This window comes from Aethalodelphis obliquidens, unplaced genomic scaffold (assembly GCF_003676395.1).
Source record: "Aethalodelphis obliquidens isolate GAN/ISIS:26980383/991018 unplaced genomic scaffold, ASM367639v1 scaffold4, whole genome shotgun sequence".
NCBI lineage: Eukaryota > Metazoa > Chordata > Mammalia > Artiodactyla > Delphinidae > Aethalodelphis > Aethalodelphis obliquidens.
This window is the reverse complement of record NW_020837948.1, coordinates 81181332-81194777: the sequence shown is the minus strand read 5'-3', so window position 1 is coordinate 81194777 and position 13446 is coordinate 81181332. Positions and strand designations below refer to the sequence as shown.

General features: G+C 37.5%; 1 protein-coding gene across 8 annotated transcripts in view; it reads left to right on the top strand.

Annotated features, from left to right (window-relative positions):
- The window catches only part of NNT (nicotinamide nucleotide transhydrogenase), a 92724-nt gene extending 82811 nt beyond the window's left edge, over positions 1-9913 (top strand). For 3 of the 8 annotated variants that reach the window (XM_027101149.1, XM_027101147.1, XM_027101148.1), the window contains exons 20-22: positions 4997-5115; positions 7181-7296; positions 8830-9234. In XM_027101149.1, the coding sequence (XP_026956950.1) occupies positions 4997-5115; positions 7181-7296; positions 8830-8979 (385 nt within the window). In that variant the 3' untranslated portion in view covers positions 8980-9234. Of the gene's footprint in view, positions 1-4996; positions 5116-7180; positions 7297-8829 lie in introns of all 8 variants that reach the window. The other 5 variants (XM_027101154.1, XM_027101153.1, XM_027101152.1 and 2 more) reach the window with 3 other exon arrangements.
- The last annotated feature ends 3533 nt before the right edge of the window (positions 9914-13446 follow it).

Genomic DNA, 13446 nt, shown 5'->3' with positions numbered 1-13446 from the left:
TCAGCTGCATGTGGGATCTTCCCGGACCGGGGCACGAACCCGCGTTCCCTGCATCAGCAGGCGGACTCTCAACCACTGCGCCACCAGGGAAGCCCTATCCTTATTTATTTTGATGTTCAAATTACTTTCTTTATACACCTTAGTGTCATACGTGCCTTTAAAGACCCAGGTCCATGTCATTCTTTCATGCGCATTTAGTTTGCTTTGTGCTCTGCCTTCTTTCTCACTTTTTGTAAGGATTACACAAATTCAGTCTTTCCTCTTTTTTACAATTCAATTGTTTATTACATGTAAGTGAGCTTTACCTTCTCTGAGTTTGTTATTGTCTTTTTCTTACTGCTTCTGTTATTTCCTGTGAACCTAAGGGATTGTTCATCCCTCCCCATCATGGAAGAAAGATTTAAAAGTCCTGAACTAGAGACTGTGATGCTTGTTTACAAAATCAGGCACCTCTGAAACTTCATTCGTCATGCCTTTTCTTTTTCTACATTCATGTAATCAGCAGGCTTAGGAGTATATTTTGGTTATTTCAATATACTGCATTTTTCTCTCTATATTTTATATTCATGCTTAAAATTCTATATTATTGTTAAAATATTAAAATGACATTCATGTTCAGGATTGAGGGTTAGTATTAATAACTCCCATTTAATGAGCATATAGTTTGGTGCCTGGAGAAATTTTTTTTTCAAATGTTTTATCTTATTGCTATTGTAGAGGTATTAAAATTTTAAAGTAGACATCTCAACTCAAGAGTCTGTGTAACATTTTGGAAATGCTTTCTTTCCAAAAAAGCATTTTCCTCAAATGCTTGAGGCAGTTTGAAAATAGCTGCAGTCGTGCTGAATATAGTTTGTGTTAACTACATGGAGAGTATGAACATGAATTGTCAGTATTTTGCCTCATTTCTTTTGTTTTCAGGAGTGATTAAAAACCCTGGTTTGGAACAGACAATGACATTAGGATAGCAGTGTCTAGCCAAAAAAAAAAATCTTGGTTTTAGAGAACATTTAAAAATTTTTACTCAACTGTTGAACTGTTACATTTCCAAAAAATGATTAATTTTATTTATTTATTAATTTTATTCTCACCAAAATAAAGTAGTAAATCAACTATACTTCAATAAAAAAAAAAAAACTGTAGGTAGCCCACTGAGGGAAGAGATGCTAAATGCCTTTTAAAAGAGTCTTACATATACACACCACTATATAGAAAATAGATAACTAATAAGGACCTACTGTATAGCACAGGGAACTCTACTCAGTACTCTGTAATGGCCTGTTTGTGGAAAGAATCTAAAAAAGAGTGGAGGGACTTCCCTGGTGGCACAGTGGTTAAGAACCTGCCTGCCAGTGCAGGGGACACAGTTTCGAGCCCTGGTCCAGGAAGATCCCACATGCCACAGAGCAGCTAAGCCCGTGCGCCAGAACTACTGAACCTGTGCTCTAGAGCCCGTGAGCCACAACTGCTGAGCCCGTGTGCCACAACTACTGAAGCCCACGCACCTAGAGCCCGTGCTCGGCAACAAGAGAAGCTACTGCAATGAGAAGCCTGCACACTGCAACGAAGAGTAGCTCCCACTCACCGCAACTAGAGAAAGCCTGCACGCAGCAACGAAGACCCAACACAGCCAAAAATAAATATAAATAAATAAATAAATAAAAAAGAGTGGATATATGTATATGTATAACTGATTCACTTTGCTGTACAGCAGAAACTAACACAACATTGTAAATCAACTATGCTCCAATAAAAAATTTTAAAAAGTCTTAGATTATTAATGGTCCATTCTATACAGTTCATTCTACCTCCTACCCCTAGTAATTTTTCAGAACCTACTTCCCCATCATTTAAGAGGTGCTGGTAAATGTTTTGCATTGTTGCAGGTACTTTGTGTACTAAGAGACATTTTTTTCTCCTATGTCCATGCAAATACTTAATTAAATTAAAAAAATTTATAGCTTATAGTATTGTTTGAAACTTTCTGGGTGCTCAGTTTTTCTCAACACTGTAAATTGGATTCTTAGAATTCCTTATTTCACCCATTCAAGCAGAGATAAATAGGTATTTCTCAAACCTCTTCTACAGAGTTTAATATAGCCCTTGGCATGATGTGGGCTTGTAATAACAGCTGGTTAGTACTCTATGGGAAAATTGAGAGAGAGGGAGCTATTAAGTAACTTACTGAACATCATGTAACTAGTTAACTTGAGTTACTAACTAAACAAAAATACCTCTTAAATGCTTGACTATACTGCCTATATTGTATAGTAGTGAAAAGACCCTTGAGGCAGAAAGACCCGAGTTTGACTTACAGGTTAGCTATACTAAAAAAGTTGTGCAAGTTGTATAGCACATCTCAAAGAGTCAGTATTAGTCATTGTGCCAAAATATATGCCAGCAGCCCCTCTTACATATCTTCTTGCTCTCTTCTTTTTTTAAGGTACAGGAATGTAGCTCTAAAGCCCAGTTTATTTAACTAAGTCCTGGATTTGAATCAGCTGCTCTAAATTCTAATTCTTGATGGAGATTATTAAAGATGATTAGGGATAGAATGAAATAATATATAAGAAATTTGTATATTATATCACAATATAAAAGCACGAAGTAGTAATTTATTTTAAATGAAGTTAATTTTTTCCCACCATAAAATTGTTCATTCTCATAGAAAATTTGGAAAACATTTTTAAATAGAGGAGAAGTAAAATGATTATCTGTTGTACAACCACCTAGAGATAACTGTTTTGTTTCCTTTTAGCCCTGAGTTTCTGTTTTTTTAAACATAAGTTGATTATTTAGGAACTTTCAGCGGTCCCAGAATGAAGATTATATAAAAGAGAATTTGAGGGACTTCCCTGATGGTGCAGTGGTTAAGAATCTGCGTACCAGTGCAAGGGACACGGGTTTGATCCCTGGTCCGGGAAGATCCCACATGCCGTGGAGCAACTAAGCCTGTGCACCACAACTACTGAGCCTGTGCTCTAGAGCCCGCGAGCCGCAACTACTGAGCCCAGGCACCACAGTTACTGAAGCCTGTGCTCTCTAGGGCCTGCGTGCCACAGATACTGAGCCCACGTGCTGCATTTACTGAAGCCCTTGTGCCTAGAGCCCGTGCTCCGCAACAAGAGTAGCCACTGCAATGAGAAGCCCGCACGCCGCAATGAAGAGTAGTAGCCCCAGCTCGCCGCAACTAGAGAAAGCCCACACGTAGCAACGAAGACCCAATGTGGCCAAAAATAAATAAAAAAATAAATTGATTAAAGAGAACCTATCATTTGATATCTTGTTTTCCAATTACAAGCTCCCCAGTAATTCAGGCTCTTCATTATCAGATTATCTTCATTAACTTCATTCAAAGATGTAGAAAACCATATATCAGTTATTTGGACAATATAAACAGCCATTTTATAGCTCTTTTCAGGTCTGCCTTTGGGAGGGGTCAATTCCTATGCTTTTTTAATCTGTTCCTAACGCACTGTGTTACGAGTGGGGAGGTCTGGCTTGGCAGCAGTTCCTGTGAAAAGTAACCGGGCATCTTTTTTTTTTTTTGGAGTACAACTCCTTTACAATGGTGTGTTAGTTTCTGCTGCACAGCAAAGTGAGTCAGCCACACGTATACATATATCCCCTCTTCCTTGGATTTCTTTCCCAATTAGGTCCCCACAGAGCACTGAGTAGAGTTCCAATAGGGCATCTTACATAACTGTCAGTGATAAAAACCAGCAGTGTGGTGTGGGAGCTGTTACAGACCTAGGCTTCTGAAAGGGGCCTGAGGGTATGACTTTCTTGCTGTGCCTTGTGCATCTAGATCACATCCAGCATATTGTATTTACGGTGGGGGACTGAAATTTGAGCTGGACAGTGACAATATAGGAACAGGTAACTAGGACAGCAGTGAGTCTAGAAGTCCTGTCAGTCATTGAACAGTTGAAAGAATTGAAGATGTTTTGCTTAATAGGCATCCTAGGTTAGCTCAGAGGAATCCACATGTGAAAGAGGGAGTAGACCCTCAGACTACAGACCTTGGAAAGCAATGAGTTGGGGGTTTTTGGTTTAATATGATGAGCGTGTGTGATATATATGTAACTATATATATAACTATATACATATAGTTATATATATAACTATATATATATAGTTATTGGGATTTTCTAGTAATGGAATAGAGCTAGAATGGAGTTAGTTTCTGTCACTGAAGGTATTTAAGCTGAGGTTGGATGGATCCCTGCCTAGAGGTAGTATAAAATGCATTTCTTCACTGGATTCATTCATTCATTCACTCACTCACTCACTTTTTTTTTGGTCCTTCCTGTGTGCTACGGACTGTGCCCAGTGCTGGGGAGACAGAGATCAATACTGTGGGCAAGAGGTTGGATTACATGACTTCAGGGATCCCATTATGGCTGTGGTTGAACGAAATTGCCTGATGCTTCGGTTTCTTTGGCCTTAATAAAAGAGCAGATATCTGATTTGTGTATTACCCTGCCTTTCAAACACTCCAGCGTGTTACTATCACATTTCTTCTGTGATGTGGAGCAATGCTGCATATTACTCGCTGAAAGTAGGCCTTTAACTTATGTGCACGACAGTGTTTTTCATGGCAAACGTTTAATTCCAGGCTGACTTCAAAAAGATTCAAAAATTATAAAGTATTATGAGAGAACATAATGCTTATTAAATGTAAGGTGATATTATTAATGTTGTTGGGAGTTCATTGAACTTAGAACATATATGGAAGAGTCAGGTTCTAAAGTCACACTTTGTTTTTTGAGAGGAGTTACAGTTTGTATATACTGAGATCTTGAATCTCCAAACCTTACTATTTGTAGATTGACCGTATATCTAGACGGATTCTATTCCTGCTTGTAGAGATCAGATAGTACCAGGAGAAGCAGAGATGCCAAGAACAAAGTGTGCAGATTTGGAGGTGATATTGGGGTCTCTGTACGTTTCGGCCCATCAAGTAAGGCCAGCTGTTCATTTGTTTCATGTCTAGGTTTGGAATTCACCCAGTTGCAGGCCGGATGCCTGGTCAGCTTAATGTGCTGCTGGCTGAGGCTGGGGTGCCGTATGATATTGTGTTGGAGATGGATGAGATCAACCATGATTTCCCAGGTAAGTGATGGGGATAATGGTGAAGTTTAGGTGTTCTTAGATGAATAGAGTGATGCCAGTCTTAGGGCATAAATTGTGGGATTACTGAAGACCTACTAGTCAGATGAAGAGTAACCTGCTCCTAGTAAGGATGCAGTTGAAATTAAATAAGCGAAAGACAGTACTGAAAAAGGTGCAACAGGTTTGTAAGCAGCATGGGTCATTTTCTCCCTCTGAGGAGATCTGAAGGATGGTGAAAATCTTGGGAGGCAGTGCAGTGGACTGCATTGCAGAGGGATTTGGAACAGACCTGGCTTTGGAATCCAGGTCCTGAGTCTCATTTGCTTGTGGCCTTGAACTAGGTACTCAACCTCAGGTTCCTCACTTATGAAATTGCTTCTGCTGATGATTTAGTGTCTGATTCTTGCCAGTGTCTGAGATTTTACTGGTTTTCAGTTGTACCAACTCGTGGTCAGTAAGTAGTTTTCTGTTTTCTTTAAAGTACTAGGACTTCACTAGATAAGGTGTTGGACTTTGTGGCTGTCACTGGGTGGATGTTGAATGCTAATGACATTTGGCCCAAGATCATGTTTGTTAAAATTAAACCAGTTCCCTCTGGCACATATCCACTGTAAACTTAAAAAGTACTGTTTATTAGAGAAAAATAATGAAATTGTGTGTATGTCTAGATTCACATGGCATTTTTGGCAGAGTTCTAAGGTACCTTATATTATGATCCTTAAAGAGGGAATTTAGACCATTTTAATTTTATGCCCCCTTTCAGATTTCACTGTTGCTAAATTATGTGTGAAACCTGCCAGTTCCAGGAATTATGGACACAGCTTTAATATAGTACAGACTCTTAGACCATTTTCTTTTAGACATTGAATTGCATATTAAGTAGTCATTTTAAAAGTTGAAAATGGAATGCAGATCTTTTTTTTTTAACATCTTTATTGGAGTATAATTGCTTTACAATGTTGTGTTAGTTTCTGCTGTATAACAAAGTGGATCAGCTATACATATACATATATCCCCATATCTCCTCCCTCTTGCGTCTCCCTCCCACCCTCCCTATCCCACCCCTCTAGGTGGTCACAAAGCACCAAGCTGATCTCCCTGTGCTATGCAGCTGCTTCCCACTAGCTATCTATTTTACATTTGGTAGTGTATATATGTCCATGCCCCTCTTTCACCTCGTCCCAGCTTACCTTTCCCACTCCCTGTGTCCTCAAGTCCATTCTCTACATCTGCATGTTTATTCCTATCCTGCCCCTAGGTTCTTCAGAACCATTTTTTTTCCTTCAGATTTCATATATACGTGTTAGCATACAGTATTTGTTTTTCTCTTTCTGACTTACTTCACTCTATATGACAGGCTCTAGGTCCATCCACCTCCCTACAAATAACTCAATTTCATTTCTTTTTATGGCTGAGTAATATTCTATTGTATATATATGCCACATCTTCTTTATCCATGTCACAAAGAAAGAAAACTACAGACCAATATCACCGATGAACATAGATGCAAAAATCCTCAACAAAATACTAGCAAACAGAATCCGACAACACATTAAAAGGATCATACAGCATGATCAAGTGGGATTTATCCCAGGAATGCAAGGATTCTTCAATATACGCAAATCAATCAGTGTGATACACCATATTAACAAATTGAAGGAGAAAAACCATATGATCATCTCAATAGATGCAGAAAAAGCTTTTGACAAAATTCAGCACCCATTTATGGGAGTGCAGGTCTTTAATGTTACCGGCAAGATCATTTTGGGATCATAAAAGAGCTATAAAGTCAGATTAGGTAGATCCATTGAGGGGAGGGAAAGCATAATAATGCAAGCTCCAGTCAGGGTGCTCAGGTTCAGATGCAGGACCTATTGCTTTTAAGCTGTGTGACATTGGCTAAGTTACTGGACCTCTCTGATAAAGCTCTTTGTACAATACCTAGCACAAGTGTTTGTCCTATAAATTTTAGCTTCTGTTGTTGTTGTTATAAAGTCAGGTCACCATAATTTGCCTGAAAGTAAAAGTGACCCTTTTAATTTTTATATTTTCTTTTATTATGTAGACACTGATTTGGTCCTTGTAATTGGAGCTAATGACACTGTTAATTCAGCGGCTCAAGAAGACCCCAACTCTATTATTGCAGGCATGCCAGTCCTCGAGGTCTGGAAATCAAAGCAGGTAAAGTTTCAGACTTGTGTTTCATTCTAATAATTAAAGGTCTCTTAAAACACATACACAGAACTTTCCTTGGTCACTTGATGAGAAATGATGATGCCTTTTAGGAGGCTCAGGAGTTAGAGTAGATTTAGGGTCCAGCTGTCTATATCCAGCTTCTGTCTGTTCTGTGGTCACCAGAGAACCTGAGTGAATGCCCTGATCTCGATTAGAACTAAAAGAGATTATCTGGATGGATTAACACAATCTGTAACTACAGCTGAAAAAGGACCTGTGAGCTTTGGGGATGAGTCTGGCTGAATTCCAGGCCGAGTCCAGTGAAGCAGATGGCTTCCCTCCAGGACAGTGAGTCAGTATCATCGCCTTCGCATACGAAGATGAGCACATTTTTTCATTTAAGTTTTTTGAAAGGGAATTTGTATGTTATGGAGTGTATAGAAGAAGGGTGATTTAGAAAACCAAATAATAACATGGAAGGAAGCAAGCCCTGCTCACAGCACATTACTTCTGAAAAAGCTAATTGCTAGATTGTAGAGAATGCAAACGCTTATAAATTTTCCTCTGCCCCGACTGGGCAAGTCTCTTTACACTCTCAAGTCATATCTTCATTTTAAGAATCATTATAATGTAACGTATATTTTCCCTTTAATTTGTCTCTCTTTATTGTAAATGTGTGAGTTTTAAACATAGTATTTGTGGTGAGTGAGTAGATATGACATGCACTTGTTCATGTGTATATGGACAGTTGCATCGATCACCAGTATTTGAGCTTGTAGGGTACATTACTGTATCAATGGTATATGGAACATGAATAAATTTGCTCTGCTTCCATTTTTGAATAGAATGCGTATCCTAAAAGACCATAGAAAGGCTTTTCATTTCATGAAGAATTGACTTGATATTCAACAGGACAGCAACATCCACAATCCGTGTAATTGTAAATGTCTAGAACACATCAGTATTAGAGATGGATGGACTTACCCCTTCATTTTTCTTCGTGGAAGCATTCTATTAGTAATTAGCTCTGTTCTGTGACACACTAGATTGCTCTTTGGGTTCTTGTCTTATATCCTTTCTGTCTCATATCCTTTACTTTAAAGCAATGGACTAAGAATCATACCATTTTCCCACTCAACTACATTTATCTTAGGATGGATAGTAGAAGCTTATGCACTAAATTTGTTCTCTTTAGCCCATTCAGAGAAAGATGCTTATTTTTCTGGCTAGAAAATGTTATACATAGTCTTTATAGAGAAAAGCACTGAGAAAAAAAATCACTTATCACTTGGAGATACACTGTTGTTAACATGACCTTTTCTCTAATGGATATAAGAGTATGGGCACATTTAAAGAATTAAAGTTAATACAGAGTAAACATGCATTTAAACTACTGCTTGTATATTTTAAGTCTTTGTAGTAAAGAATTAGTAGTGGTACCTGCTTTGTTCAAAGTCAGGGCAGGGCAGTGTTTGTTTGCAGAACAAGTCCTGGCCAGGTCTGTTAAATACACCATCTCACTTAATCTTTGGTTCTTAGGTCATTGTTATGAAGAGGTCCTTAGGTGTTGGCTATGCTGCAGTGGACAATCCAATCTTCTACAAACCTAACACAGCCATGCTTCTAGGCGATGCCAAGAAGACGTGTGATGCCCTTCAGGCGAAAGTTAGAGAATCCTACCAGAAGTAAAACATAAAGATCAAGCTGTTGTCTAACAAAGCCACCTCTTCACTTGTGGGAACAGGCAAATAAGTTATTAACATATACAGCTGATACACATCTATATCAGAGCTCTTGAAAGAAAAGGAAGACTCTGAAGAAAGCAAAGCAAATACAGGGAAAATTTTCAAGAGCAACAATCCCTCAGTTTTAAAAAAGGATTGACAAGTCTAAATGTCTTCCTGTGCATAGTTTTTGTGTTATGGATTCCAAAAGTATTTTACACAAGGAGAAGGAACAGCCTCATTTTAGATGTAATCCATTTGGATTTTCCTCAACAGTCAGCAGTGTTTTAAGAAATTAAGTCTTTATGAATTTTTTAGGACTTACATTATACATAGATTTGAAAAAATCTGACTCAGTGTAAACATTACAGCCACCTGCATTTATGTGTTTTCAACAAATGTGACTAATTTGAAACTTTCATCAACTCTTGAGCTGTCCTCTTACCATTTAACCATAATCTGAAGTAAACATATCACATCAGTTTCAATTGTTCAAACTGTACTTGTGATTCTATACTTCAGGGGTGTATTTTCTCACTTCTATTTTAATACATTAAAGGACTAGATAATCTTTCAGAGATGCTGGAAACAAATCATTTGCTTTCTGTTTCATTAGAACACCAATGAAACATATAATTTGAAATCAGCATTAATTGTATTTTTTAAACCCCATTTCCAATTGGAGATCTCTCTAATTTCAATCAATTTATAATGTGTAGTACTGTGTTAAGCGCACTTGAATGGAATTCAACTATTTGACTAATAAACTGAGTTCACCATGTTTGCATAGTGATGTAGCAATTGTCTCTGGTGACGAAAGGCTAAACTCAAGTAATTCTGCCTGTTATTAATATCTGAGGAAGATTTTGCTACCATGAAATAGATGAGATTAATCTGTCTTAACTGCTTGGAAGAATAATTTTTTTCCCAAATCAGAGTGTGTTTTAAGGTGTTATGTAAATGATAACATTTGAGAGAAATTGTGGCACTTTTTAGCTACCTCTTTGTTTAAGCGCCAGTAAAGATTATGTCTTTTTAGCACCAGTAAAGATTATGTCTTTTGCAGTAAAAGTGTAGATTTTCTTCGTGACTTTGCCATTATGCCAAAATCTCTGCATAGGTTGAATGTGTGAAGAATATTTGGAATCTCTCTCTCTCTATATATAATTAATTTGGCATTAAATTTCTTGAAACAATTATTAACATGTAAAAAGTATCTCTAAATCAGAAAAAGAAATAACTGGTGTGAAATTTTTTACTATAATACTCATGTTTATTGAGTTGAAAACTCATAGTATTTGTTGGTTTAGTAATCAGTTTCTTTCTTGCTGCGCCTGTGATTAAGATCTGTTTGTGTGTGCATGTGTTTTAAATCAGGAAAGACTCCTTTTTAATTTTTAAGTGGTAAATGCAATTTGTTAATGGATCTCAGGTCATTTGTAACCTCAAGACTGAATTATATCATGAAAGTTCTATTAGAAGAAAGTAAATAGTATCTTGAGTCATGCCCTTTTCCTTTTCTCAAAGTAGTTGTAGGTATATCTGGGAAGCAGCAACTTGGATTTTTTTTTTTTGGAGATAATTCCTGCATTCAATTTAAATTAAAATAATTATACTTGGATTTATTTCCATCATTTATAGTAAATATTTTTCTATATTTTAAAAATTTAGGATGATCTCATTTCTTTGGTACTTGCTAATCCTTTGTCATTCAGTTGTGTTAATTGAATTGAAAATTCATGCTCTGGTTGGTTTTATTTTACTTTATTGTTTAAGTGATTTAAGGGATTTTTAGATATTTAATTTCTTAAAGTAATACTCCAAAAGATTGTTGATCTTGGGTTATTAATTATGGTGAGGTCTAAAAGCAACAAAAATAATTTTTGTTCATCTTATTTTATTATTCCTCCCTTTCTGATAAGTCATATAACTGGTAAATAATGACTTATTTTTATTCTGTATTGATCTGTTGTTCGCTATGTCTTTTTGAAATTCAACTAGAAATAATTTTTTTTTTTTTTTTTTTTTTTGCGGTACGCGGGCCTCTCACTGTTGTGGCCTCTCCCGTTGCGGAGCACAGGCTCCGGACGCGCAGGCTCAGCGGCCATGGCTCACGGGCCCAGCCGCTCCGCGGCATGTGGGATCCTCCTGAACCGGGGCACGAACCCGTGTCCCCTGCATCGGCAGGCAGACTCTCAACCACTGCGCCACCAGGGAAGCCCTAGAAATAATTTTTTAAAAATCCATTATACCCTACAATCTGTTACCAAAAAAAAAAAAAAAAGGCAGTAAAGTGCTAACATTGATTTGTCTTTTTGCCCTTATTAACCATCCTTTATTTTCTCATGTTTGTCTTAATTTGGGAGTTTGTGTTTAAGTTACGCATCCAACTGGAATAGTATATAGTAAATGTATAAGTTTTTATACATTCTGTCTATCTATGGATTTATCTATCTAACCTTGGACAGTTTTCTGATACATAAATCTCTTTATCATTCTACATACTCTTCTTTCTAGGGTTGTAATAGAGAGACTAATAGAGAGGACTAATCTGTTCATGCAGTAGACTTTCAGTTTTTCCTGAGCCAGTGAATATCAGCTAAGTATTTGGTAATGAATCTGGAAGGTGGGCCTTGGCCTTTCTGATTCCATTTAAGTCATTACCCTAACTTTCAGATTTTACTGTTTTCCTATCCAACACAAATATGGGATATATTATGTATCATTTAGCTTTAGGGTTTAATTCAATTTATCTGATCCCAAAGCCTTAGTTTGTATAATTAATAACTTATAACCCATATGTTCATCTGACTTAGAGGCAAATTTTCTAGTCCCCTAAGGCATAAGTCTTTTTAATTAAGGCATTTTAGTACTGGAAAGTTGGACAGCTCTTTTGTATAGATAGGGGAGAATAGTTCAGATATCTAATTTATAGCTCTTGCCAGTTTTTGAGAGTCTTTGCCAACAAATATTACTGGGGCAGAATGTAAAAAACAAAAACAAACCCAAACCCAAAACTTCACTCCAGTGGCAGCAACTTTCATAATCCAGCTGCTCTTTAGATTCTCAAGGGAAAGAAGAATTAGGTTAATTAACAAGGAGAAAAAAAAAAAACTTTTTTAAGTGAAATTTTTGAAGTGTTGATTTACTAAGGCAGCAAAAATAGTAACATTTGAATTTCAAAGCACTCAAGATTGCTGTTCTTAAACTCTTATTTCTTAGATTTATGTATTGGGCTGAGGAATTGAACTATTTTCTTCACTATTTAAGTAATTATAGACATTTAACATGGTATATACTGTAAGTCTGGATGCAGATCTTTCGGATGCTGGTAAAATAGTGATATAGATGATGAGACAGTAATTAGAATGACCAATATTTGAAACTGTTACATATAATGATTAAGATAGTGGTAGGAAAAAACGGTTGGATCATAGTAGATAATTCATTGGGGGGAAGAGTGGAAAACCACATTGGATCTCGGTCATGTTGATTGTCAAAGCATATGACTGCCTTGTTCTATATGAAATATTTGTACTTCATATTCTTGCCAAAGATTACAGCCTTGAGCTCTGCTTATCAGTTCTTTCCAAAAGCCATCTGTGAAGAATAATACTAATGGAAAGATTGCTTAAATGACATGGCGTCCAGTTTGCCCCTGGATATTTCAAATTTCACTCATAGACCAACTTCTTCAGAGAACTGGGTGCTTGGGCTGCATTGTCTTGGTCACTGTGAGTAACAAAGACATGAAGGCACTGGAATGGAGAGGGTGCTGGTGAGTTCAGGGGGGAAGTCCACGTGGCAGCAGTGGACTGGCAGGGACCAGAAGTGGTTGTCACGGACTTTGAGAAGAATTGAGGAGGGCATGTGGATTTGGGGTATGCAGGTGACACCTGAGGTGATGGTGGCCAGTTCCTTCCCCTCGCAATGGAGAGAAGTGAAAAGGGGAGTGAGAACTCAGCAGGGGGCCAAGGGTGCTCCTGTTTCCTCTACTATAAAGATGGAAGAGGAATATCTGATAAACTTTTTCTCATTCTCCTTCCTGTTGCATTTGGGAAGATGAAAAACACAGCAGCAATGTGATCTGATGTACAGGGTAGTAAAACCCCATGGAATGAGTCATTTAGGAATTGAAATAAGGCCATTTTCCCCCCCATCCTCCTACTTTGTTTTTGGTTTACAGTAGGAAAAGCAGAACTTGGAAACTTCTACAGTAAGGTATAGGACTACATTTAGCCTGTGAACTTTGATTTAAACCAGTCCTTTCCTGGAACTGATTTTTCAAATGCCAGTGAGTTGCTATCCACCAGCCTCGGTTTTTTTCTTGCTTCTTTCTCCCAGTTAGGGAGTGCGCATTCCGGAGTATAATACGGTGGGTAAACCAGTACAGCAGAGTCTTGTGCTGGTTAATTCTATTCAGACCTTGCGA